Source organism: Neodiprion fabricii, chromosome 1 (genome assembly GCF_021155785.1).
Source record: "Neodiprion fabricii isolate iyNeoFabr1 chromosome 1, iyNeoFabr1.1, whole genome shotgun sequence".
NCBI classification, from domain to species: Eukaryota; Metazoa; Arthropoda; class Insecta; order Hymenoptera; family Diprionidae; genus Neodiprion; species Neodiprion fabricii.
Window position 1 is genome coordinate 6,637,608 of NC_060239.1, and position 27,414 is coordinate 6,665,021.

General features: G+C 41.1%; 1 protein-coding gene across 2 annotated transcripts; it reads left to right on the forward strand.

Moving 5' to 3' along the window:
* Positions 1-27,414, forward strand: LOC124181315 (splicing factor, arginine/serine-rich 19). Of its 2 annotated transcripts, XM_046567783.1 has the most exons (6): positions 1-218; positions 13,439-14,031; positions 24,096-24,403; positions 24,847-24,957; positions 25,391-25,921; positions 26,566-27,414. In XM_046567783.1, the coding sequence occupies exons 2-6, from the start codon at positions 14,029-14,031 to the stop codon at positions 26,738-26,740; spliced, it is 1,128 nt and encodes a 375-aa protein (XP_046423739.1). In that variant the 5' UTR covers positions 1-218; positions 13,439-14,028; the 3' UTR covers positions 26,741-27,414. The 2 variants fall into 2 exon arrangements, with proteins under 2 accessions (XP_046423739.1, XP_046423730.1); XM_046567774.1 differs by lacking the exon at positions 1-218 and having other exon boundaries at positions 13,617-14,031; positions 24,847-25,026.

The following is a 27,414-nucleotide window of genomic DNA, read 5'->3' on the forward strand; positions in this document are numbered from 1 at the left end:
TTCAGTGCTTATCGGTCCGATCTCGAGGAAACAAGTGTTTCAGACGCGAAGCTGCGTTGGTCCAGTGTGTGTGTAAACAGTGACTTGTTTGTGCGTCTTTCTTTCTTTCACGCAAAACGAATGGCACCTTCATTTTTGTTGTGAAGTTAACGGGTTGACGATTCGATTCTTCTCCTGCAAGGCGACGGGATGTCGGCTCACGTTCGAATTCAACACCGGTAAGTCAATTCTACAGGCACACTTCAACTTCTCAGTATCAAACTATTTTCTCTATCCGATTAACAAGCCCCTGCGTGTAGTGGAAATCTGAGAAAATTATTCACTTGCTTTTTAAACTCGAAATTGTATTACAATCGAAACGATGTTCGAAAAGAGTCGAACTCTTCGGCACGTGATAAATACTGATCGCTGGTCTGAGCCGAGATTGAATGAAATGAAATCTGAGTTTGATTGATTCTTCTGTAACAGAAATTCTCGATAAGTAAAAGCTTACTAGTGAAAATGAGTTTATCAGCGGATGCACAAGCTTGGCGAAAAACACCAAATGCAAATGGCCAGTTTTGTGAATACGCCAATCGTATTTTAGAGAAATAAACGATGCGCAAAATACCGCGAATGAAAGCAATTCTCATTTCCCGTCCATTTCCTTCGACGTGTCTGGTAAAATATCGATATTACGATACCGATCAACGCCGAACACACGGCGAATCTGCAACGGAAGATGTGACTGCCAATTACTGGAACCGTCGCGAATACTCGTAGCGTGTGATGTAATTTCCGCCTCAAGGCAAGGATCATCGACGCGTGGATCAGCCTCTCGACTGGTATCAAGAATTCACCAGAGAACATAAATAAATTACTCACAAGCTTGCTGCGCTGATGTCGGCGGTGTAAAACACGGTTCCCGTTTTAGAAGTTGATCGAGACGACCTGATTCCTTTACTTGCCGAGAGCTTTGATCCTAGCGGAGCTTGAAGCGAGAGAATCCTGGCGTGATCCTGTCTTTCGTCGAGAAGACTTGATCGAAGTGGGAGGAAAATGATCCGTACGATCCTTGATAAATCGACGAAAGTGAGAATTGCTTTTGCGCCGATGATGTCAGTGTCGCAAGCTCGGATTATAAGATATTCGTCATTGATGTCTTTTGTACCAGGATTTTGGCCGGTAGCAATAAGCTCGTTTTCACTAGTTTGTTCCTGTTTTTTAAGTATTGTGTTCTTCGCTTGAATAATCAGCTTAGATATTAATTGATTTGAGATGTCGTACGTTCCAATTTGTTCCAGCGTATAGTATCAATCTGATAATTTCGAAAATAAAAATCTTGTGGCCAAATCCTAGCAAGTTATGATCACTGGTTAGCACGAATTTTAAAACAGGGTTCTGGATGTAAAATTTCGATTTCTTCCACGTAACTAATAACGGAAGAAATAGTCTTACTTGATAAGATATGCTTTTGTAGAATATAAAATATAAAATATAAAATTACCTATTTTCTCAGACATTTGTTGTGAATAACAAACAAACAAACTCGAGTTTCGCATTAAATTAAATCAATTTTTGAACAAAAGTGATTTAAATGCGAAACTGAGGTATGTTTATTAGTTACTTACAATAAATATTTGGGAAAATATGTAATTTTTCTCAAAATCCGCCATATCGTTCCGGTTTCAACAAAAACACTCTTTATTCAGTAAAGCAATTTTTACTCTCTTGTTAATCAAGTGAAAGAAAACGCAATTTGACATCTAGAACCCAGACTCAAAGTTCGTGTTGACCGGTGTTATTTATCAGCGTAAAAAACAGCAAAGCAAACCTTACAAGTAATAAATGAAACTTTTTGGTATTATTCGATGTATAGAATCAGAATTTATTTATTTAAATATAAAATCTATAAATTTCATCCGTGCTGCTACAACGGACTGCAGTTTCCTCAAATTGTAATGCCGAATCTCGACCAAACAAGCCGGGAAAATATCTATTTGACAACCGACGCATACTCGACAAAAGAATATAATATACGCAATCGACAAAACGTCACGTCCTGTTTGCAGTATCGGCGCCCTTTCTTTATCGGCTTTCGCTAATCCCCATTGATTGCCCAATAATGCTCACCGCGATGATTTTAGATTTTCAGAAAGCAATATCTCCCGTTCATGGGTCTCATAATACTCTTTAATAAAAACGAAGCTGCGGAGCTTTTGAAAATGCAGTTACAAGGAAAAAGAGATTAAAAAAGGAAGAAGTTCCGCACTCGAGAATCAGGTCGAGAGAGACTAGAACTGTACATCCGGCCGACTTGGTCTACCTTCACGCGTCGTTCCCGTCGTGTTTCACGAAATATTAAATTAACTTCATAACGAAAAAAATCGTCGTTTCACCCCTCGTGTGGATGTGCACGCTGGATTATCGGAGACACTCGAAATGCCTGCAGCCACATCCGATTCGCAATTATTTTTAGATGCTTTGAAAATCAGAAAGCGATTTTCTTCTCCGATGGCGATTCGAGTAAATTTTCACTAACTATAAACGGTGACTTGTTTGGAGGAATGTATAGTTTTTTTTTTCACATTCCAACGCATCTTCGCGAATACTAGATACGTATAATATGCGAGAATCTCATTATTCGTTTGGCTGTTGAATTTAATACGATCTCAGACGAAGATTTTTTCTTTTTTTTTTCTTCTTTTTTTTTATCCTCCCGGGTATATTATTTTCACCATATTTTTTCCATTTCTTTTTATTTTCCTCTCTTTCCACCGCTCCTTCATTCTCTTGGCAAATTTTATTATTATTCATGCTACAATTTTCTCGTTAAATTCTTCACGTACCCGCTTTTCGTCCGACGACTCGTACAAGGTATGCATTTTCATTCTACGCTAATAGGGCGAAACGAAGCGACGCGTGACGTCGAAACCCGCGTCCAAATGCATTTGCGTAATTCAAACGACGCGGGGTTCCTGCAATTTTATTCGTTTCAAACTAAATTCACTCAGCTAACCAAAAGTATTCCGTTTGAAAATGGGGGTGAAAATTGTTTACACCCGATTGAATTCTAATTGGTAAGAAAATAATAAAAAAATACTGCGATATCAAATCAACTTTACAGGCTGAAGCAAAATCTTTTACTGCCACATTATCATTTTTTAAAAGACCTACGTTGGAGAGTTTCGTTCTGACACGTACCTTTATACTTGCGTCACGTATACACCCGAAAATGTTTACGCAGAAAAAGCGATTACGGTACCGTTGTAAAATTTGTGTTTACCTGCCGGAGTGACACTGGCTAATCTCGTTGCCGAGGGAATCTCTACGCTGCCCACCAGCCTGGTTATAAATTATTTATGACGCAAGGATCGCGATGCCGCGCGAGATTACGCGGTTAGAACTGTTTTTTTTTTGTTCGTTTTTTTTTTTTTTTAATTTTCCACCGACGTTTCTCTCACTTCCGATACGTACCTACCCATTGTTGCGATACAGATATACAGCGTAAAGCTCTGGCTGCTTTATCGCGAATTGAATTCACCTTCGAAAGATGCTATTGTTAAAAAATCTTTGACTTTATCATATCAGAAGTTACATTTTATCATATCAGTCTTAGATTTATAGAATTTGTTCGTGTATACTTTTACATTATATTTCCTCCTATAAGCTAGTGAGTCGTGAATTACTAGAATCATGTAACGGTGATTGAAAGGAGTGTAAAATCGAGAGGGATGTAAAACGAGAGGGATGTAGAATCGAGACTGATGTTTCAGAGGCAAGCGGAAGCTCCTTTGTGTAATTTGAAAGCGGCTTAAGCCTCGTTGCGGTTTCGCCTGGTATAACAACCTCGGCAATCCACTCGGGTGACATTTGTAAATGCGCTCTCGCTAACGTAACGAGTAATCCAAAACCGAGGGGAATTTGGATTGACTTCCGAGTGCTTGTAGAACGATGTAGGGTAAGGTGGTCTAGGAGTGCGCACTTTTTCTATTATGATCTGTATTTCAGTGATTAAATTTGTTTTTTCAATACAATTTCAATGTCGAATAACTTTTAAAGGAGTAAATTTCATGAAAAATGTTAAGAGACCTTTTTTGTAGAGCATCAAATTTCCCACAAAAATAATGGTTTGATCTATGAAAATATTGATTTTTCTGGTAATTACAAAAATCGAAAATTCAAACAAAAATTTGAAAAAACAAATCAATGCTTAAGGCACTTTAGTAATAGAGCTTTTTTGTAGGAAATTTAATTTCCTTCAAAAATATGGATTGATAAAATTTTTCAGATTGATAATTGATGGATTTTGGGTAAAAAAATGCGGTAACTGTTAAAAAATCAATAGCTGTAACGATACACCCCTTAATATTAATATTAAGGGCTCAAATTTTCAGGATAATTTTTATTTGTCGTCATGAACAATGTTTTTACAGTAACATTGAAAAAAAAAATTCTTCGTTTTTTTTGGCCCAGTCTAATATACTCGTATATGTACATGCATATTATACATACTAAATATTGCATAATTCATAGAAAGATTCGAGATAGAAATTCGTATGAATGACGCGCAGATGTTAAACGAGGCAGAATAATTGACACGGTTAATTCGTTGAAATATTTTGCGATTATGTAAACGCGGAATGAGTTTTCAGGTTGAACGTGAGATATAAAATGATGATATTTTTTTTTCCCCTCCATTTTCCATTCCCCCCTACGAATCTATTGAATTCAATTTATCATCTCTCTTCGAGTGCGCTACGCGCGCAGTTTGAAAGGAACCAACAACCGCGATTCAATGCGGAGAGCTGCCGGTGCAGCAGCTTAAAGCCTGCATTCTCGTTTAAAGTGCATGCATGCACCGAAACCACTGCCTTATTCCCATTTCTTACTTTTTCCAGTCATACGCGGTCCGCTTCTAGACTTGCACACTTTTCTCGCGTTCCACAGCAGCACTCGGATCAGGATTTACCCACCTTGTTAACGTCCACTTGTGTTAGACCGACATCCATTTCTCCTTCATGCTAGAGGATAAACGCGAGAAGCTGACGGTTCTCTGTGCAAATGCAACCGCGTATAACGAGTCGCCGAAGAACCTGGGAATGTTTACCGGAGCATTTGAAAACCGAAGATGGAATATTGTTGAAAAAAAAATACATCGATGCAAAGCAAGCTCGGGTATAAATTTTGCTGGACGAACTTTGCTCAGATAATTTTCTGCGGCGTCAGCTTTACTCTGCGAAAGTGTTATTATTCCTGGCCACATTTCGGACCGCGTATAATATGCGAAGAACGAAATTTTGCATGGAAACGAGAGAGTTTCGTTTTCGGTTGGAGGACAAAATTTCCGAAGTATCAAAGAGTCGACTGGTCGAAAATTTTTAAATAACGAGTGATCGGTCTACCGAAATTCGAATTGTGAATGAAAAGTCGACTTTTTGACTCTTCGGTATTTTTACAATTCAATATCTTGCCTACTATCTCTTTCTCTCGAGAAAAAAGAAAAAAAAAAAGAAAAATAACGTTGGTGTAAATTTATTTGTAAATTTTTGCGTTCCTAAGTTTTATTTTTCTACAAGATAACTTTACGTATTTACGGTCTTACTGCGTTTCCAACTATCGGTAGTTTGACTCTCGGGATCTCATCCCGTCGACTTTTTGGTCTTTTGCATTTTTGTGTGTAACATTCGTTGACCTTACTTATCGTGCGAAAGACGCGGCGGTTTCTAAGCCTTCAAAGTGGCAGACAAGGAGGGGTGTTCGACAATGGGCAGCGACAGCAGCGGAACGTTTATCATGAAAAATTGAACCGCTTTTCCTCGTGACCGCGGGTAATTTTCCGCTTCTCTGTATTATTACTTAATACACGTTACACGCGCAACTTGCTGTGTCTAAATGCGTATAAATATATGTAAGTACACGTATATGTATATATTATATACACTTGGATTCATAAAGTGAACTTCCCCCGCAGCTAGAGGGAATTGCCCGGGAAAAGTAGCTGCGATATGAGAATCTTCAGAAGTATCGCGATAAAACGAAACGACCGCACTTTGACCCCTTTAACTCGCCAAGTTCCTCTAAGCCCCGCACGTGGATTCTTCCTCCCTTACACGTACTTATTTAATTCCGTTTCTGTGCTTTTTTTCCCCAATCCCGTGTAAAATTTCTCAACCACTACCAGAACACGACACGTACGATAAACTGCGAAAAAGCGATGTTTCAATCCTTTCACGATTTGGAAATTATGCGTTGCGAATAGTCGGCAAAAATTTCACAGAATTTATGAGGTACTTTTTTTTTATCCGGTGCTCGCGGATAAGCTCGGAAACAAAGGAGGACGCGTTACGTGCACACATATCTATACGTATACCTGGTTATGTAGTAACATGTGAAAGGCTCTTCTCGAGGATAAAATAATTCGCATGATCAGGAGCTTTGTCAACGGGAACGAAAGCTCTTCAACCCCTCTTTGAACGGGCTCGTGATATTCGGAGATGAGAGCTTTCAGACTTCGATGGTTGTTTTTCACCGCTCGACGCGGTTCTCCGAAAATTGCGTAACATTTTGCGTAAAAACGAAGACGAGGTATAAGAAGAAATGAGACAGAGATCGGGGGATGAACGGGAAATAAGAAACAAAGTGAAACGTGATTTGAGGTTTGCAGTGAATCGGCTCGTCGAGCTCTCTCTTTTTTTTTCTCCCTATCCCTTCTCCCTCCCTCTTCCTCTTTCTTTCATTCAATGAAAGTGTAGAGAAAAAAGGAACTGGAAACGTGAGAGAATAAAATGAGTAAGAAGAAACTTTTTTACCTCGGCCAATCCTTTGTGTGTGCGTAGCATCGCAATGCTTTGCGATAAGGGTGGAGGGGGAGTGGTTTGAAGAAAAAGTTGAATACCCACAAACCCTGTCAGGAAAGGGGTGGAAAATTGAATTAAATGTATTTCATTTAGCTTTTTACCACGGCCGAGTCGAGGGATGAAAAAGTGAGAATGGAACAGGCTCCAGAATATTCTTTTCAGCCTGCATTTCATCGCGTTAGGTTATGAATCGGAAAATAATTGAAATACGGGGCGACAAAGACGAGGACCGTATTTTTGCACGCGCTCGTCAATTTTTTTTCCAACCCTTGAACCCCTTCAGCGTGGAACGCGAGACTTTGCAATTACGATATTGAATATTCGGGGAAAGCTTCGCTGTATACAATCGGATCAGCGGAGCGTGCAGCGAATGGATTTGAGTACAGCATCGTTACAATTGGTTCTCGTTGAGCACCCTTCGCCTTTGTCTTTCCACCTTTCTTCGTCCCGCGTAATTTATCATTCGCTCGTCTGTTTCTTGCCGCCCCCTCCCCCCATAAACAACCCGACGTTTTTCACCACCCGATAACGCTGAAATTCTCGAATGCGTATCGAGGCATGATTTAGCGAAAAGGTTTTTATATTTCCATTGAAAAAAGATACCGAAGCGTTTCGAAAATCAGTCCTGCAAAGGGGGGACGGAGGAGGTGGAGGGTGTGTGTATCAATTTTCAGCTCTTTGCTCGCTTCTCGTTGTCATACCGCGACGCATTTTAACAGAGTTTTAAATTCATCACGGTATATTCTCCCCTCTGATGATCCACTCCACGCGAACGTACTCAGCCAGAGCTCAATAATAGTTTCCTAATGGAAATGGGATTTATAATGTTATTCATAGTTTGAAATTGTTTGCGTTATTACGTTTAATACCGTAAACGAAGTTCTTGTCCAACAGAAGCCATTAAAGTAAAAAATAATACACTCGAGTGACGGTTATAAGTTGAACAATTTTTTCTGAAACGATGTTCGCGGAGGGTTATAAATTTCTGATACTCTCCAAACTCGGGTAAAGGCCTGTTTTTTATCGCATGGTAAAAAACCTGGCGAGTTTTATAATGTGAAACTAAGTATTCGCCAATCTTGAACAAGGGTCTACGCATATGCGTTGGCTTCCAAGAGTGATTTAACTTGTGCATATATATGTATATTCATCCACATCTCAGCTCCGTTATTCGGTTTAGGTTGCATTTGAAACGGGTGAAGGCTCAATTTCACGGCAGTCATAATATTCCCTTTGAATTCAATTATCAGCCGTTATCGAACACGCGCCTCTGCTTCTGACGTTTTCTTTACATCTTTGGAAGGCTATTCGAGATAATTAATTCAAACCGCTATGCGAAAAGAGGGAAAACAATTCCAACAGCTTGCTTTGTTTCCGAAATTTGAAACACGGCAAGATGAACGGCGTTGCGATTATCCATCCGAAAAGATTTTCTCAGCGCAGGTGGATTTAAAATTATTCTTAAAAATAGACCAAGTTTTGCGGAATTTTTTCAATGCAGGTGAGAAGAATCGGTGAGCTTTCGAGATGCGGCTGAAATTTCTGACGGATAGACGAAAATTATTACCTAAGGGACAGGGTGAAGGGGGTGATTTTGGCAAGGGTAGAACCGTCGGAATTTCGATTGAGGTGGTATATTGCCAGCGATAATTGGGTCGGTTTGATAAATAGATAGCGAGGCAGCTCAGCGTTGCGCATTAATTGTGAGCCAGGTCACAGATTACATCGCTTATGGAGCTTGATTAACGTCTGTGAATGCGAGTGGGCGATATTGCGGGCTACTTTTGCGCCTAAATGCGGTTGGACCCGCGGAATAATGTCAGCCCTGCTACTCCGCTTGCGAGACGACGCGGCTTACACGAAGCACAATTTCGGATATCGGGGAGGGACGAACCCTAAGAGGATGCCGTCTTAGGGCTATGAATTCTCGGCTGTCAAGATATCGTTGTCAACGATGCTGATGAATTACGAGAGATACGAAACGGCGGAGCCGAGCTTCATTCCTCATTTACCCGCTTCCGACAATGAGCCGAGGGGATGGTTTCCGACTGTATTTTGGGAACCCGAGGATCGCGAACGAACAATGAATCGACGTTTGAAGAATCCTATGGTGTTCTCTTCCCTTCGCTCAAGGTACACCAAGGTGTGCTAAGCGCGAGGTTTTAGGAGCGGAAGTTACGAAAGTGCCTAATTCCGAATTCCTTGCTGGCCAAACTTAAAGCAAAGGAATCAAACTTTTACGAAAGAACAAAGTTTCGCATGAGCGGAAACCCGACGGCTCGAAGTTCCGAAATGCAAGATTTCGATAATTCAAGTTACGGTGAGGTAAAGTTTCGAACAGTAAAGTTCCGATGGTGCAAAGTTCCGAAAGTTAAAAAGTTAAAATAGCACAGTTTACTCAAGAAGTGGGTGTAAAAAGTTAGAAAAACCGAAAATTTTCGGACTATCGATTTCTCAAATTGTCAAATATTCTCAGTTTAGTACTTTCGGAACTTTAACTTGTCGGAATTTTGCCCTTTCGGAACTTTGAACCTCAGGCTTCCGACCATTCGCAACTCTGATGTTTCCCCAAGGTTTAATTTCTTTACTCCAAGTTTCGCCACCAAAAAAACGGAATTTGGTACTTTCGGAAGTTTTAAAATTCGAAATTTCAACCCGCATCGAAAATCAACCGCAAGAAATCTTCAAAAATGAAGGTAAAAAAAAAAAAAAAATGTAGCTTCCAACACAACTGAGCTTTGATTCAATTGTTTCCATTTTTTATGAAACCTGTTATTCGTAGCGACTTTTAATCATTTTGGTCAAGTTTTGGAGTTGGAAATAAAACTGACGTACACGGTATGTATGCATGTACGCGTGTACGTGGCGATAAGTAGTCCGTTCCATTCAACATGTGCCAGTTTCAACGAGGACGTTGTGACAGGAGACTGGTCAATTATTGTGCCGTTAGGAGTTTTAATTTTCGCACCTCTTTTTGCTCGGTCGATTTTTTTTCCGTCCCTCTTTACTTGCCTCTCTCTTTTTCTCATTCTTTCACTTCGCACTGCCACCGTGAAAGAGTTAGCGACCGATGAGTATTCAAGTTGAATTGTTCCTGTGGTCGGTAAGTTAATCAAAGTACGAACTTAATTATACCGAGAGGGCAATTAACAGATCGTTTTATTCGGCAAGACAGCCCGAGGGGCCAAACCACCGGATGAACGGTACAGCTAGCCAAGTCCGCTGGGATCAACCGTAAAATACAGATGCCAAATGAATTTCGATGCTTGGTATTGGAAGCACGTATTTTTGCACGCTGTTCGTCTGCGTCGCTACGTTTTATACGTGGAAATCTATAATTGGTATAAGAATACGAAGCGGCTTTGTCGACTCCTCCGCAAATCTAGTAACAAAATAATTTTGTACTTTCTGTTTGCAAGGTTATTGTTGAAAATTTTTAAAAGGGAGGAAAATAAGTTGAATAGTCTGAAATACTCACAAAGGAAAACACGATTTTAACTCGTTGCCAATCGCAACTTTAAAAGTCAAGTTTTTTTTAAATATAAATTGTTATAAAAGATGACACAGGTACAAAAATTTTTCACAAAAGATGGGATATACATATGTATATATGTAAGACTTTGCCAAAACCGTTGAATCCGTAAAGCTCAATAAAAGAACCGTTCTGCAAAACTCATATATCCGGGTTACTTTTATTATTTTCAACGAGAAAGAGTTTTATAAATTGCATCAACTTTTCAGAGAAAAGCTTCCATCGCGCCACGCCGTTACGCCGGGGTAAAGCTTTCGAAGGTTCGCACACCTGACACCTGATATACCACGCTTATTCCTCTAAGTTCAAAGAACTGCGACGCATGCCAGCTGGTCAATCCTCACCGCCTCTTTGAATCCGGTTCCTCTTGAGCAATCGATCAAAGTAATCCTTGCGCGGAGGGCAGTATTCTGCGGGGGCATAAGAAGGGCCCGAAAAAAGAAAAGAAAATTCTTCTGGTTGTGAGATTGTTCCACGTTTTACGATTATTATTTTCTTAAACATCGTTACGCATTCTTTAGAATTTTTTACACGCGTCAAAGAAGATCGTATCGGAGATCTAGAATTAATCAGTATATAAATTATTAAACGGAAATGTGGTCGGCACGTAATCTCATAAAGTGCTGTATAAATTAAATTGTTTTCGAAGTCGTCATTTTTGGATTAAAACTTGGCATTAAAGTTTTTTTCTTCAATGGCGAGTATTTATACGACATTGTACAGAAAAAAAAAAAAAAAAAAAAAATTGTGAAATATCCGGCTTCCCGCAAGGAATACCTTAATAATATATATTCGGATCCGTTTATCGATTACGGAAATTTCGATGACGATCATTTTGCCCAGTTATAACGGCGCTGGAGTTAAATAACAGGAGTTAGAGCCACGGCAAGATGAAGAAATGTGTAAGGCTGGGTAACGATGCGTGCTAATGTGCGGTGTACGTACTGGACGTGACTACTCGCGTATTGACCCACTGTCAAGTAACGAGCGGCAATTTTGACGGGGTAATCACTCACCGCAGGGCGTGTTTCAGGGATGTAATACTCGTCCGGGCAGACGTCGATAAAAGAGGATGCGACCAAACCTGGTCAAGGATGTTGAAAACCGTGAATGAAAACGTACAACAGAAATCTACAGAGTGGCTAAATTTGCAAACAATGCTCGTCCGCCGAACCAGCTTAGGTACTGATTGAGATTTAGTTGCACGGACAAGATGTGTCGAAAATATTTTAACATGCGGGAGATACGGACAAGGGAACAAACGCGCGAGGCAATCGGCTTTGGAATCTAACCACCGAAGAGGTCGATGATTGACGACGGATGACTGGCAATCACCAGACGCTAACGACGCATCGCCTCGATGTTTTCGGATCAATAAACACTCGGGACATTTGAATGTAACGAAATTTGTTGCACAATTGATCGGGAGTTTCGTTGGAAGAATTGAGAAGAAAATAAAAATTGGTAAAGAAGAGCGATGATCGTGATATCGAGGATGAAATTGATCGCCTCTTATTTTTTAACCGACGCACGTATCGGCAATCACTCGATTTCAAGGCGGTCTTCCTCGACTTCCTGCTCTTACCAATCACCGCCTCTACACACGCTCTAGACTTGTGCGTTACATCGCTTACAGATATGTTTTTGCTATAATGACTCGCCTCTCTGTGCAACCTGTTACGCCACTTTGATGTTATATTACGAAATATGAAGACCTCGCTCTTTGTCTATTATATACGGGAAAATTGAATAGCTTGTAAAATGGATTTGCTAATTCGGAAACGCTTCGACCCGTAGATCAATCTGCCAAAAGTTTCGCAACGTTTCTCTAATTGCCGTACCTGTTCGAAGCTCAGTTCTACACGGTATATTCTTGTGCAAATCGATGCGAGGTTGAAGTTTCGAATTTTCAAAGTTCCGAAAGCGCCTAATTACGAATTATCAGCCGGTGAAACTTGAAATAGAGAAATCGAATTTTGAAGAAACAACAAAGTTTCGAATGGTCGGAAACCCGAATTAGGCTCAATATTTTCCGAAAGTCAAGTTACGATACAGAAAAATTCCGAAAAATCAAAATATACTCGCAAAGCGTGGTTTAATCAGCGAGTGGACGTAAAAAATCCGAAAACCCAAAAATCAGAAAGAACCGGATTCCGAACGTCAAAATATCAAATACCCAAAACAAAGAAAGATCAAAGTGGTGAAATTTCACCAGGCGAGAAATTCACAGAACTGAAAATCTTCGATCATTCGAAATTTCGATGTTTCAGATATTAAAATTTTTCATTTTCGCACTTTCGAAACTTTGACTTGTCGGAGTTACGCCCTTTTGGTATTTAGTCCGTTCGGAACTTTGATGTTTCGTCAAAGTTTGAGTTCTTTACTTCAAGTTTCACCAACAAAATATTGGGAATTTGACGTTTTCAGAACTTCTTAAATGCGCAATGTCATCACGGCTCCGTCATATCGGTCTTCCAATTTTCTCTTTCGATCGAATTCGCACTCTATGCCTTGTCTCTCCGGGCAGTTTTTCATCACCGAAATAATCCTACGCCGCGGTCCCGCACTTTCGACAGCATTCGTACATACATCGACCTCTGATAAATTAACGAACGCATGATAGGACGCGTGTGTGCCATACATGGACCTGGACATCGGAACTTGGGTCGACAATGCGTAATTTAGTTCTGGAGACGCGAACCGTGACACCCCAGGTCCGTCCCACAATTTTCCACATCCGGTTCTCCGGTCGATCCATTCGAATTCAGTCACCTTGCATGGGCACCAAACTGACGTGAATTCGTGGGCAAAAAATTCGGCCGCTTTCACACGGTTCCGATCCCCCGTAGACATTTCAACCTTGCGTCAACTCTATGTTACAGGTATAAATTAGCCGCATATATATAACACACCCAGACGTCGGGGATTCGCTGGGTACGAAAAATTGACCGAGAGTGAAAAAAGCGGGGGAGAAATGTCTTTCTGCGACTGCAGAAAGTTATAATTAACGAGCGCCATTAAACCGGTCTGTTTGTCTTCTCCCTGACGTAAATTTTCATACTTACAGGTATATATCTGGAATCTGCTCCAGCGGCTGCACCGACTTTCGCGATATTTCACCGGGGACGAGTTCGGACGGTTTTCCTCGACTCGTCGCAGGACGAACCGATCGGTCCAAGTCGATTCGTCCCGTCATTGTTCCGGACTTGTTAAATGGTTGGAAAAAGAAGTTGGTTGGGGGAACGTATCGTCGCGAGAAACGTATTAAAGCCGGTATCGTAAACAAGACTAGGAAGCTGCGCTGAAACGGAAGAAGTAAAATTAAAAAAAAAAACCGCGAACTTGGCCGGCTGGATTGGATCATCGTGCAGTTTAATACACTCGACACATGGGATGTACAGGTTGTTCAGGGCGCTGACTGGAGGGGGCAGACAGGCAAGGTTACCGGAACCTATAAAACGACCAACCTGCGCTAAAAACCTGTCCAAACGAGTATAGGACTCTGAATTGTGCGCCGAGGATCGGCGATGCTAGTTGGATCTTAGCGTCTCTACGTCTGGGAATCCGTGCTAATAATAATATATTATTCGCATAACCGTAAAGTGAACGTTTGACCAAATTTTCCACCGGTGTCAGTGACTGCGGGGCGAATAGACGATGGTGAGTACGAACTTGAATTTTTTTTTTTTTCTTTTTTTTTTCTATTTGCCTTCAATCGATCGACCAATGCCATTGCTCAATAGCGTTTGATTCGTTCACCCGAAGTTACCCGAGTCGTTCAATTCAGCAATCCAGAGGGATTCTAACCGACGTTCTAAAACCATCGGTTTGACCGCTCTGATGGAACTGAACTACGTTCGTAATTTTGAAAAATACGCGTACTTATAGCTTGTTGATAGGTAAAATTTCGATGCGTTTGGTTATTTTATTATAAGATTTCCGTTTTCTACACATTTGCTGAAACAGATTCTTTGTTTCGGTAGTCAATTTTAATCAATATTACCACTTGGTATTCATATTTATGAAATTATGTATTGATAGATTCCCAAATGACATGTAATAAAAGAAAATTGTTGTAGTCAAAATGTAGGAAATATTTGTCCGGATAAAATTGGTTTTCGTTGAGCAAACTCTGACAAATCTACTATATTCCGAAAAATTTTGTAGCGATATGAAGTAAAATATCGGTATCCAAGATCATAATTCCACTGTTTTCTATTTTCATACTTCACAGAGATCTTGATCGTAGCTTACGGATGTAATAATTTGATAAATATCCCACCTACTGCTAAATCGTAATAAAAGGAAGAAAAAGTATCGATTCTCGATCAACCGACGTTATAATTGTTTAGACCAGACGTGTCGCGCGTCGCGGAACGAAATGAAAATATATACACGCCCTTCCGAAATCAAGATAACGAATAAGATCCTCAACGAGTTCACGGAGTTAACGTTCGAGAAATTTCTTTCGCTCCGGACAGTCGAGAAAAGGTGAAAATTGATGAAAGAAGAGATAGATTGATAACGATCCGCGAAGCGACGAAGCTTCGGTTCCTCTCGGCAATTACTTCCACGATGAATCTCCGTATTCTCCGATCTCCTTTCAAGGGCGACGAGCGAAGACGGACGCCTTTCGTATCCAGTCAGTAGTGCAGTCTAGAAGTGGAACAGGAATTAGCACTCTTTCTAATTGAGGACGGAGCAATCATCCGATCGCCGTAGAGGGTTTCATCCCGCTCTAAGCCGTGGCTTAAAATCGAGTGCGCATTTATCTGGCACTGTAAACCGTTTTTCCTCATAGATCAGCCGCCGCGCTTCGAGTACTGAAATACTGAAATAGTGCCTGCAAGGCGTCCAGCGGAAGGAACTAAAGAAAGCTCCGCTCTCGGAGCTTGCAGGAAATTGCGCCGGGCTGATTGAACGCTTCCAGTTTGATTGTTTCATCTTTTGCCACGATATAGGTACGGGTGTAACCGTGCTGCTGGCCGTTTCGCCGAGTCACGAGGATCCCTCCGAAACCCTCCGGAGTTTTCCAAACTCCCCGGCAAAGTTCCCGACATCTGACACTCGGCTGCATTAATCAGGCAGAGCTTTATCGGGCCTCCATTAACGCGTGGCCCTCTGCATGTGCCGAATGGCTTCTGTTAATGAACTTCCAGCCTGCATGTGATTGTTTAAAACTTTCCTCCTTTATCCCCTGTTAATGTTCATCCCTTATCTGACACCGCGAGGGGGGAATTAGGCCCGGCAGAAATATAACCGGCCGATCGGGGCACGTGCTATATTCTTTCGGAGAAAAAAAATCTCATTTCCGTCCCGGGATTAACGCTCGGTGCGATATCTCGACCCTTCGAACTTCTTCGAGCCCCGAATTTCAACGCCGTTTGGACAATTCGTTGCCGGAATAATTCTATGCAGAAAAACCCAAAAGCCCTGCTTCACCAACTGCGCGAAGCCGTGCGATTATTATTTCAGAAAACAGAAACGAAAACGTACTTTTATCCGGACAATTCCACTCCGGTATTATAACGTCGACAAGTAATTGTTTTAACCAACCGCTAGTGTTCGATTATTACGTATAGACAAAGTATCTTCTCCCTTTCAGATTCCTTTTAGTGAATCTTGAAAAGCAACGACGCAACGAGTGACAAAAACTCGATTATAGTAATCACAAGCCGATGCGAAGGTGAATTCTTAAAAGAAAGACTTTTACTAGGCGTTCTAACGTGACTTTTATTACTTTGAAGAGAGTTTTCAAAGTATCAGGTAAATTCTTGAACGGCGGTTCCACGGGAACGTTGATGGTTGTTCTAATTTTACCAGAACGACGTCGCAAAGCTGCGCCGATTATCCGGCCAGCTATATTTCGGGTTAGATTTTCTTTCCCTTTTTATGCTCGTCGATGTCGTTATACCGCAGAAACGGCTCGGAGAAATGAGTGGATCGAAAAAAGGAAGGATTTGTCTCGCGGATTTGTTTTCCTCTTCGTTTTTAACAAAAGAATACTTGTAGAAAATGAAGACAAGGTTAGCGAGTCGGTGTCTAGTTGTTGGAAATGTGCAATTATCATTTGCGCACTGATATCAGGATCGTTGATTGAACCTGCGGGGATGTTTCATCGACGCAGGGAAGGAAGTGCGGTTTTCAACTGGCAGCAATCGGATATAATACCGCATTCAAGATTAATTAACGACATGCGCGGTAATTTATGATCAGGCACGCGGTTGTACGGATTTGTTATAATTGGGTATAATTTGAGCAAATCAATTTCGTAATTACGATTCCACACAAACCGCGATAATTGTCGCTGATTCAACTTGATTCGGGTTAATTAATTTCCCTCTCACAATGCTGATTACTTTTACCTTCGTTTAGCTTCTCGGTTATAATATACTCCGCTGCGGGTTCGTTCGTTCAGCCATGATATAATTATAATATTCATTGTTACTACGTAACGTACACGCGACTGTTATTCCAACCCCAAATTAGGATTTTCGAAGAAATCCAATTCCCCAAAATTGCCTTAAGCCTGCAACTCGGTTGGGGATCTTCTCGAATACACGAGTCGGAATTCAACGGTATGTAATTTTGTATCCTCGGTACACCGAAATTCCCCCCTTCAGAATTTACCAAATGTACAGTCCGGTTAAACAGCTGTAATGACAGAAATATCATGTAACGGAGGTTCGAAGGCGCAAATGAAGCTATCCGAGTTGAAATTCTTCTAACAATATTCCTTCAGAACGGAATATGTTTCTTTTAAAAAAACATTATTTTCAGCTACGATGGCATAATTATTTAATACCGAAGAGATCGCGGTATTAAATCATTCTCACAATAGAAAAATCGCAGCGGTGGAAAGATTTGATAACAAATTTTTCTTTGCATAAAAATGTATCGACAACGGGATCACGTCAAAGTCGTACTGTAACGTTATTCTTTTTATTTACTGCTACAATCGTACTGTTGTAGATGAAATTTCTGTTTTTAAACATTTTTTTTCCCCGTGTTAAGGTAATATTTTTTCAAGTCCGTTATCTCGATTCGCTTTAGTTGGCGTTTCAAGCCTTCGCTTTACATCGCATTTCTGTTTGAAAAATTCTCTGACCGGACTGTACGTTTGATACATCCTTAATTCTCCTTGTCTTTGTTCCATCCTACCAAATTGTTTTTACAAAGTCCTTTTATATCCCGGCGAAAGAAGTGAAAAGGAAAAAAAAAAAAAATGAAACTTTGAAACAGCCAGTTAATGTAAATCCTTTCGCGGAAAGAAGAAATATAAGAAAATACCTGCGAGCTGGTTTTCACCTTTTCAGTAAGTGTAATTTTGCCCGCTCTTTTTGTACGGGATAAATGTAGGTACTGGAAGAGAGGGCGGCGTGCAGTAATTACCGAGCATTGAGCGCGAACAAAGCGGTCAAAGATGCGTGACCCGTAAGCGAACCCTGGGCTCTGCCCCCCGGCATGCATACTTTACGCTCGCACGTTTTGTGCCATGCATGACCACCGTGGCCGGAAGGAAACTGGACCCATACGCCTCGTTTTAATTACTGGCTAATCCGATCTTTCGCGGTACGTAGATTCAAAGAATCTAGTGTGGCGCATGTCGGGATTCCCGAATTTCCTTTGGGAAATCCTTCCGGGTGACAAGATGTGACGAAACGTGCTGTGACATCGGGGAGGGGTTGAAATTCCGAATTTTAAAAGTTCCGAAGTATTTGGTGAAGAAACTTGAAGCGAAGAAATGAAACTTTGAAGAAACAACAAAGTTTCGAATCGGTCAAAACTTCCGAAATGCAAGATTCCGAAAATTCAAGTCACGATAGAGCAAAGTTCAGAAAGTTGGAATATACTCGGACAACGTAGTTTACTCAACGATTGGGTGTGAAAAATCAGCAAAAACCGATCAGCAGAATAACCAGAATTTCGTAAGTAATAATATCGAAAATCCAAAACAAAGAAAGATCGAAGTGGTGAAATTTCACCAAGCCAAAAATTCACTGAACTGAAAATCTTCGATCATTCGAAATTTCGATATTTCCAAATTTTTAAATTTTCTCATTTTCGCGCTTTCCGAACTTTAACTTGTCGTAATTACGCCCTTTCGGTGTTTTGTGCTTTCGGATCTCTCAGCATTTCGTCAAAGTTCGATTTCTCGACTTCAACCTACGTCACCATAAAATTCGAAATTTGGCGCTTTCGAAACGTTTCAAATTCGCAATTCCAACCTCGCGCCATAAAATCGGGTTTGAGTATGAAACTGTTCTCTCCTTGGGATCTTGACGCCGCCAGCCCGAAACGCATAAATTGAAGGGCGAGAGGCGTCCTAATGAGCGTCAAATTAATGCGAACTTACACGAGATACTTATACGAGATACATGAAATAATAAATTCACCCGCGGAGGTTGAGTGTCAGAGCTTCACCGACCGACAAAGGAAGTACATTTATTGTACACCGCGAGCGTTGGAGAGGTAATAAAATAATGGTCAGTTGAGGGGAATGCCAAACACGAGGTTATTGTACGAGGACCTGCTGCAGCCGCGTTCGCCTCTCGCGTGACATCATTTCCGCTCCTATTATATCCGGCACCGCGGTCCAGGCAGAGTAGAGACCAACCGCGAGTTTCGCGAGTGAACGAATGGATGAATGAATGAACGAGTGTGCCCTCGCTGACAAAGTACCTTGAACTCTTTCGCGTTTGGGAAAAGAGAGATGGAGTAAAATAAAAAAAACAAAAAAACAAGTGGGGTAAATAAAAGGAGGTGGACAAAAAAAGTTCACCTTTTTCCCGCCCCCAAGCGAGCGCTACCGACCGACACAAAAAGCCTCTGATTTGTCGTCGTACGTGTCCCGGAAGTGCATTAACATTTCTAGTTTCGTCTCACCGCGTTTCGCGTTCTACACACGCATACGCATACTCTGGGTTATTCAATTTTTACACACGTCATAAGTAGGTGACTTTTACACAGCTTAAGGAACACTGTCGTAAACAGTAAATAATAGTGTAGAAATAATTGCGCATTGAATGGAAAAGCTCGATAAACAATCTGCTTTTGGGGAGGGGGGGGTTAAATTACGGAGGGTTGCAGCCTCGGTTCTGCAAGCTTTCTCGATTGTTTGTTTTTCGCGAAATGCGGAGGATATGATACGTATCTCAACCCATCTTAAAACCTCAGGAGTCTGGTCCTGGTCGGGTAGGTTGAGAAAAGTAAAGTAAGAAAGAAAAGAGGAAAACCCTCGGGGTGCCGGGAAGGAGATGAGAGAACAAAGCAATGCCGAACGGCGGCTTATCCCGATATATATGGTGGTATACCGGTGAACGGCAATCGATACCGTAACCTCTTTCTCTTATCGATGTCTTGTTGCTCGAAACGGCATTCAATTGACGCTCGTACTGCGCGAATCGCTACGGCTATCGATGTTATTTAAACTACCGTCTTAAGTAAACGCAATTCGATTGGTGCGGAACGTTGAATTCGAACGATTGGTGTTCTTTGAACGAGTCGGAAAAAATCTTGCTCAATTATCGGATTAATCGTAATTATTGCAAATATATCATTGGCGAGTAAATTTATAACGGCATAAATTTTTACTCAACGATGAAAAGTTTGTCTAAAGTAATTTGAAATTGGATAAATTCAAGGTTAAATTTCAATATTTCTAACATGTGATCTTATCTCAATAATTCCAAGAAAACAGGTAGCTTTTAGAGAACTCTTAAATATTCGAGTATAGTTGATTCCCGTTACGATTTAAACTCCAAAGTTTACACGCACACGCGATTAACGCACTTTCTCGTAATTCGGGGCTGAATTTTGCAGAAACTCTCGATACTGCCTTGAAAATAGGAACACACCGCTAATTCGCAAAACGCTGTTCCAAAGCCTTCCAAGAATTCGGGTATCTAATTAGATTTCGCGTTTGAGCTCGTTACATTGGCGCGTGTCAGTCGAGGATGCGAAACACGGCGTGCGGAGTTTACCAAGCGAGGTGAAGGCGATGCAACGCGCGCCGTTTCGCCGCATTAATATAACGTCGGCGATGCACGCGGTGACTGCAAATTTGCATTCGTACTTGGTGACAAAGTGCGTTTTGCCGCATTCGCCTCGCCCTTTATCTCCGTGCGACATAAGGCGAATAAAACGAGCTTGTTACAGCAAGCCTCGATTTTTCGGAAGCGATGTAAATGCGTGGCGTATATACGCAAGTAACAAGTCGTTTGTGAAATATGTGAAAACGTTTCAATGCCGTCGATTCACATCGCGTGACGCGTGCTTTTGACCGTGAGCGATTCGTATCTCTAGTTTTTTTTTTTGCCGTGGATTTGTTAGTTTCGGTTATATTGAAAAATGAGTTTCGAAATTTCGCCTACTGCGTATAAATAATACATACATACATATATATGTATATATATATAAAGAGGTGGATTATCATCCGGTAAGCGGAAAATGATTTGAATTCATCGCGATTGTTTCATTTCCTGTCGGGGTATCATTTTTACATGACAAAGGCATCTCTGTCTCCAATGTACAAGGTAGGATATACATGGAAGAGAAAGAATTTTCAAGTGAGAGTTAACCGGATGGGCGCAGCGATTTTTTTTTTAACCCGTCGAACGGCAAACGGTCCGCGAAACGAGCTCGGTGCAATCGTACATACATGGATAAATGGTGATTGGAGAAATTGACTCGATTCGATGCGGGTGAATGATTAACGAAAGAAGAACCCGCGGCGACCCGGAAGCTGGAAAGAAGAGAGCTTTTTCGATCCTTTGTCCAGACTCGGAAGAAGAAACATTGCAGATTGTTTGAGTTCGATTTGTAAAAGGAAAAGGAAACATGAAACAATAATACTTTTTATTTCGGGACAATTGCGGCATTCGATGAAATAAAAGAGTGACCGGGGCCAATTTGCAAACGGAAGTTGAACAAGCGATTCGATTCTCGCAGGTTTCGGCGATACCTTATTCGTGCGAACGTGTAGTATTATGAATCCTCATCGTGCACGCAATAAAATGGTGAGGGGGTGGAAAAGCTCGTTGACGGAAGAAAACGCGCGCATCAAATTGCCTATCCCGCATTTAACGGTAGTACATCACGTACATTTGACTTACCACCGCACTTGTGTACGTATAGAGCAATTATTACCACGGCATAACAGCGACTTAATGACCAATGAATATGCATAATATCTCAGAGCGAATAAGCCTCGACTCGAACCGCTTTATAATTCGACTGGGTACAGATAAACGAATACACCTTGTTAATGGAAATCGAAATTGGTTTGAATAAACAATCGTAAGGTCATATCTCACACCTAAGCCTGAAAATATATTGGTGGAAATTTAACAGTGGTGAAATAAATCGTCTTTCCCCTCGCCGCGTGGCATCTAAGTCGTAAAATAAGGTGTCTGACTCCTGCCGAAGTATAATTTACGCGGTTAATCTGAAATCGTATCTCGTTTTCAACGTTTTATCTGTCTTTTTTTTTTTTTTTTACTGCCTTCAGTTCAATTTTTCTTCAATAATTAAAAAAATGGCTTATCGTTTCTTGTACAAAGATCGTACGGATTAACCCCACGGCTATTTGAAAACCATGGTAATTGAACCCTTGATCAATAATCCCGCGGCCTAAATCGGCTACAACAATGATTGGAATCGCGATCAACTTTCCAGAAGAATAAACACTCCTCATTGTCTGACATAATGGTTTTAGGACTCCTCGCAATAATATCCATTTCGCCCTAATTTCGACGTAAGTATATTTGCGTAAAGCGCGCTGCGGTTGATATTCGGCAGCTGATTATGCGCGGCGGATGAAAGCGAACGCGAATAAATCTGGCGTAAATTTTATTTGAAAGTTTATCGCACGCTGAGTTGGAAACTCACAGGTCTGCATGATGTGCGTAAAATAGAACGATAAAAGTTTGGGGAATGAGGTGAAATCGAGTAAAATTGTTCGATTCGAAAGAGAATTTCCACAGCAGCGCGAAACCGAGTCTGACCTAACCTGCCTCAACTCTCCAATTTGGTATCCGTACTTGACAGGAAAATGGCGCAAGCTTGTGCACTTTGCGGTGTGCGGTATAAAATCGTTCGGAAAATGGATGAGGTGGAGCAGCTTGATTTTCACTTTGCCTCGGAGCGACGAACACATTTGGATAAAAATATTCGATTCGAATTTTCAGTATAATGCAATGAACGATTCAATTTTAGCAGGAATTAAACCGTTGGGAAAAAAAAGATGAACAAAATTATCGTCGTAAGTTCTGAATACGTTTTCAACAGTTATTCAGATTTCAGAATTTTTCAAATACCGATGGAATTGTTTGTTTTTTCTTTTTACCTTAGTTCTGTGTTTTTATTTCATTATTTACCGTTGCGCTTTTATTTGTAGCTTTTTTCCATGGCGGGTGATTTTGAATTTTTTTGGAAGGAATTACACGATTCAATGTAAATATTCGAGTTTCATTTCTCGATTGAACAAGCTTGTAGGTACGATAGATTTGAATTGCGTAAAAACTAACCAGCAATTTTCGTGACTCTTACCGTCTGACCGTGGAAAGTGTTTTTCACTGAAATTTTTCGCTCACAAACAGCAATTGAAATTTCGAAGAATTCATCGTTCACGATTAATTTCTTAAATTATTAATTTTGATTTTTTGTTCCTGTTTCACTTATCCGTAAATTTATTTGACAATTAATCGTAGTGTTTTTCTATCACCTTTTGTCGAGGATATACCGTTTTTCGTAACTACGCTGATGTCCTCCACGTTGCACCAGCATCTAAATGTGGTAAAATAGTACCGCCCGAGGTGTGCTAATGAAATTCTCTGGCATTTTCTCGCATTTTATTATCCTCTATCAGGTATATGTATATGTATAACCTATACGCTTCCCGCAGTGCCGGGAATTCTATTTACAATTTACACGGGATATTTATATACCTATGTACATTTTTTTATCTTTTTTTTTTAAGCTATAAAATTCTCCACGCGACATTCCCCAACCCCTGCTCGAAACTACCCTTAAAACTGCTATGCAGATAGGTACTTAGAGTTTTTTTTTTCACGCACGCTGTACACTTTGCGATATACGGCAGGTATATGCGCATTGTTTGCAGAACAGGACATACAGACGCAAATTTCTTTCAAAATACGTTTTCGTTGCTTTTATAAAATTCTATAATCGTCTGCATGCATGGGTGAGTAAAATTTTTCATTCACGTTTAAAAGAAAATTAAAATTGCATCTCTTCGAGTTTTGTCCGAAGGATTAATTTTGGTCTCGATGATTTATTTATTTGTGAATAATATTCAACATGGAATATATTTTTTCAAAATTTTACTGGTACTCTTATAACCAGAGCTTCGTGAACGTCAATAGAGTAGACAGATTACTCTCTTTCACTCTATAAAATGTCTGATCACTGATATTTTGACAAACAGTTATTCAATTTTTTATACAGAAGAACCGAATATCGATTGATATCGGTAGCAAATCGACTTACGATGCGAAATTTTAAAAATTGTTACAAATAAAATTGCGATTTTATTTCGAATCGCTTATCGAAAAGAGCGTTTCGTACTTCAGCGGTTGCGTTAGTTAAGCTTACCCGGATATTGAATCTCTCGAATCGTTTGTTTGTCGACGATGTTTTTTTGAGAGGAAGTAAAGAAGAGGTTTCCTCGAACTCTCTGCAATCCCACAAATGTCCTGTTTCAGATACCGCTCCTCCTGGGATTGCTTGCTCTTGGTGGAGCGAGGGGTTCGCCGTCACCGTCGACGTCGGATACGTCGAGGGCGGACACGACGCCGTCAGCCTCGTCGGCGCTCGGCGCTCTCTACCGTCAGGCTCGTTCCGACCAATATTACACGAGCAGATACGCCGGGGACGGTTTATCCGTGAGTTCAGGAACAATCGGCACCCGGAGTCCGGATTCGAACGAGCCGAGAGACGCCGCCTATTTCGAATCACGATGCATCACCTGCGACCCGAACAAGCCCTCGGCGTCCGGCGCCTCTGATCGTGGGTCAGTCCTCGCTGTTTTTCCACGACAGATATTACCAAACTTTTCTATACTTTCACCCTGCAACTTTTTCTCTGCTATATACATTCCGTCATATAGATATACGAACACACTCACCTTACGTTACGGGGTGGAAGAAGATTCAACCGTAACTTTCTTCGATCGGTTATATTGGCCAAAGTTTTAATTTATATCATCGTTCCAGTGTCAACGTTACATTGCTTATCCTTGTATTAATCACTTTATTCGCAAAATTCTCTGCGTATTATATGAAAAACTATATGATTGTATCTCTTAAAATCCGATCCGATCCGATCGGCAAGTTTTCTTTTAAAACTTTTTATACATGTGCGCAATTTTATTTATTATTCTTCGAGATCCAGGTCGTATTTTGTGCACTAATTGACGGTCGTTGTCTGCTTTTTTTTTTTTTTTTAATACAACAGGTACAGACAGAAGCCACGATACGACTGGTACGACTACGACCTTGAGGATCGAAGGTCACCCGTCAGCTACAGAGATCGATACGACGACTACGATCGAGGCAGGTCACCTGGGTACGATTACGATCAACGTTACAATCGATTTGGAAGATACGATTTACGGCCCATCTACTATGGCGACCGGTATCCGTTCAAGTTTTAATTATAACTGTTTGTTTCACAAATTGCACTCTCAAGATCTTTGCGATCCATCTCGCACGACGAATTTTTGTCTCTAAACTTTGCAGAGTTCGGCGGAAATTGTGAAGAAGAATTGTCGTCATTGCTTCGACTCTACGTGTCCAGCGACAAATGTCGTATTTTTCAATTTATACATCGAACAATCGTTGTTTTTTTATTTTTTTTCTCCTGTCTTACGTCTATACGAGAGACAAAAATGCCACCTTATAGGTACTCGTATCCTTTATTCAGACGGAAAGTTCCTATTTCGCAGATGCATACAATTACAAGGCGAAGAAAGTTGTAAAAAATTTTTGGAATTCCCCAGATACGAGAATCGCTACGACCGCGATCGAGTCTACGATCGAGATCCAGGCTACGACCGAAACTACGACCGAGGTTATTACGAGCGGGGAAACGGATACGACAATCTGGATTCTCGCTACCCTTACGAGAGCCGAGAGGACGTCCGGTATTACAGCCCATCCAGGAGGCCAAGCTACTACGAGGATCCGTACGTGCCGCGATACGACCGACGCAACCGGTACGGAAATCGGTACGAGCAGTCCTACGACAGGTACGATCCCTATGACAGGATCTACAGCAGGAAACCCGCCGTCGACGATCGCTACATCTACGACCGATTCGGAAGCAGGGGAGGCAGCGCTGGTGGCATCGGATACGGAGGCGGCGCGGCGGGCGGAGGCGGAGGATACTTTGCTTCAGGGTCGTCTGGAAGCTGGGGACCGGGATACGACCGCGGATACGCCAGCGCCTGGAACTACGCCGGGAGCAGGGACAGAGACAGGGACAGGGACAACTGGAGGGACAGGGACTTCAACCGAGATCGCGACCCAGGGTGAGGGATCGGCGGTTGGCCTTTAACAGTGCCAGACTTTTTGCAAATTCGCAAATTATTCGCAATTTTGCAAATTTTTTTTGAAAATACGCAATGTTTCACAATTTCCAATCGCATTGGCGGATCGGTCGATCCATGCCGATAATTATTTCACCAAGTTCCTGCAGAATTGAGTCGTCAGACGAACGGGCTGTTTGCAAAGTAACAAGCGTTTCGCCTTGAGGTCTTGATCGGAAATCGATCTCGCACCGAGTTACGCTAAAGCGTGTGATTAAGCTCCAGCCCGGGCGCTTTCGCGCCTCGTCGGTTTATACTTTGAAATATTCTGTATAAATTTATTACGGGCCGATTAACCCGTCGGCGTTAAAGATCGTCGGGTAACTTCATCGGTATTTGAGGCTGCTTTACGATCATGTTCACTGCTCTGCAGAGCGACGGTGAACTTAAACCTTGCGAGGAATCTCGAAGAGGGATAACTTGTTCCGCAAAATTTCGCACGGCTTATTTTGTGGCGTTTTTTTTTTTTTTTTTTTCATTTTATTTCTCCTCTTTCTTCTTCTTTTCCGTTTTCCCCCCTTTTTTTTCTTCTCTTGTTTTATTCCAACAAGAAAAGAGAAACATTTTTTTTTTTTCTGCTTCCCCAGATACTATCGACCGAGGGATTATTTCTACGACAGCACCGCAGCCCCGGGCGCTTCCCGGGGTACGAGCTACCTCCACGACCGACCCGAGTCCTCGACACCGTCGAACAGCATCGGTCAGGAATCAGCCACAAACTCACCCAAGTCGCAGGACACTAACAAAGTATACAAGGATTAGGAGATTAGGTGTTAAGTCGCATTAAAACTTGTCCAAATCACAGAATCTGGAGTTTTTTTTTTTCATTTTTTGTTTTTGTACGTTTTTACCTATTTTTTTTTTTTTTTCCCCTGTAACGCAAACCGACAGCTGTTTGAAGATAATAATAATTTTTCAATACTTTAACGAAGGAAGGCAGATTTTGAAGAAGGTATAATTATGTTTATCTGCAACTCGTGACTTTTTTGCCGTAATAGCGTTGGGTAAAATTGATTGACTTCCCTCTGCCTCGGATATAATTATGATGCCTAATTAACCGATCATGTTCATTTTTTTATTGCGTTGAGTGTGGTGACTACTCTGAAAGAGGTTCCATCCATCCCTGAAAATGAACACAAATGATTTTCAGTTCACTTTCCGATTTCTTGCTGAGAGATTTGAATATACGCTCTCATACGTATGTGTAGATAATATTTATACGTTATAGTTACTATGTTTGATTTTATTTTTTTTATTATTCTTTATTCTTGCCTCTAATTTTTATTCCTAATTATCTTAACTTATTCCGTCCCACGTGCAGTTGCAGACTGTGTATCAAAATCCTAAACGCGAAATTCCCAATCCACATTTATTTATGTAACTTTGTAATAATAAAATCGTACTTCATGAATAAATTATCACAATATACTCGTAAA

Excerpts from the sequence above, each read along its gene's own strand:
- LOC124181315 (XM_046567774.1), top strand. Across the intron at positions 24,404-24,846 it reads TCCGGCGCCTCTGATCGTGG|GTACAGACAGAAGCCACGAT; the intron begins GTCAGTCCTCGC and ends TTAATACAACAG. Across the intron at positions 25,922-26,565 it reads AACCGAGATCGCGACCCAGG|ATACTATCGACCGAGGGATT; the intron begins GTGAGGGATCGG and ends CTGCTTCCCCAG.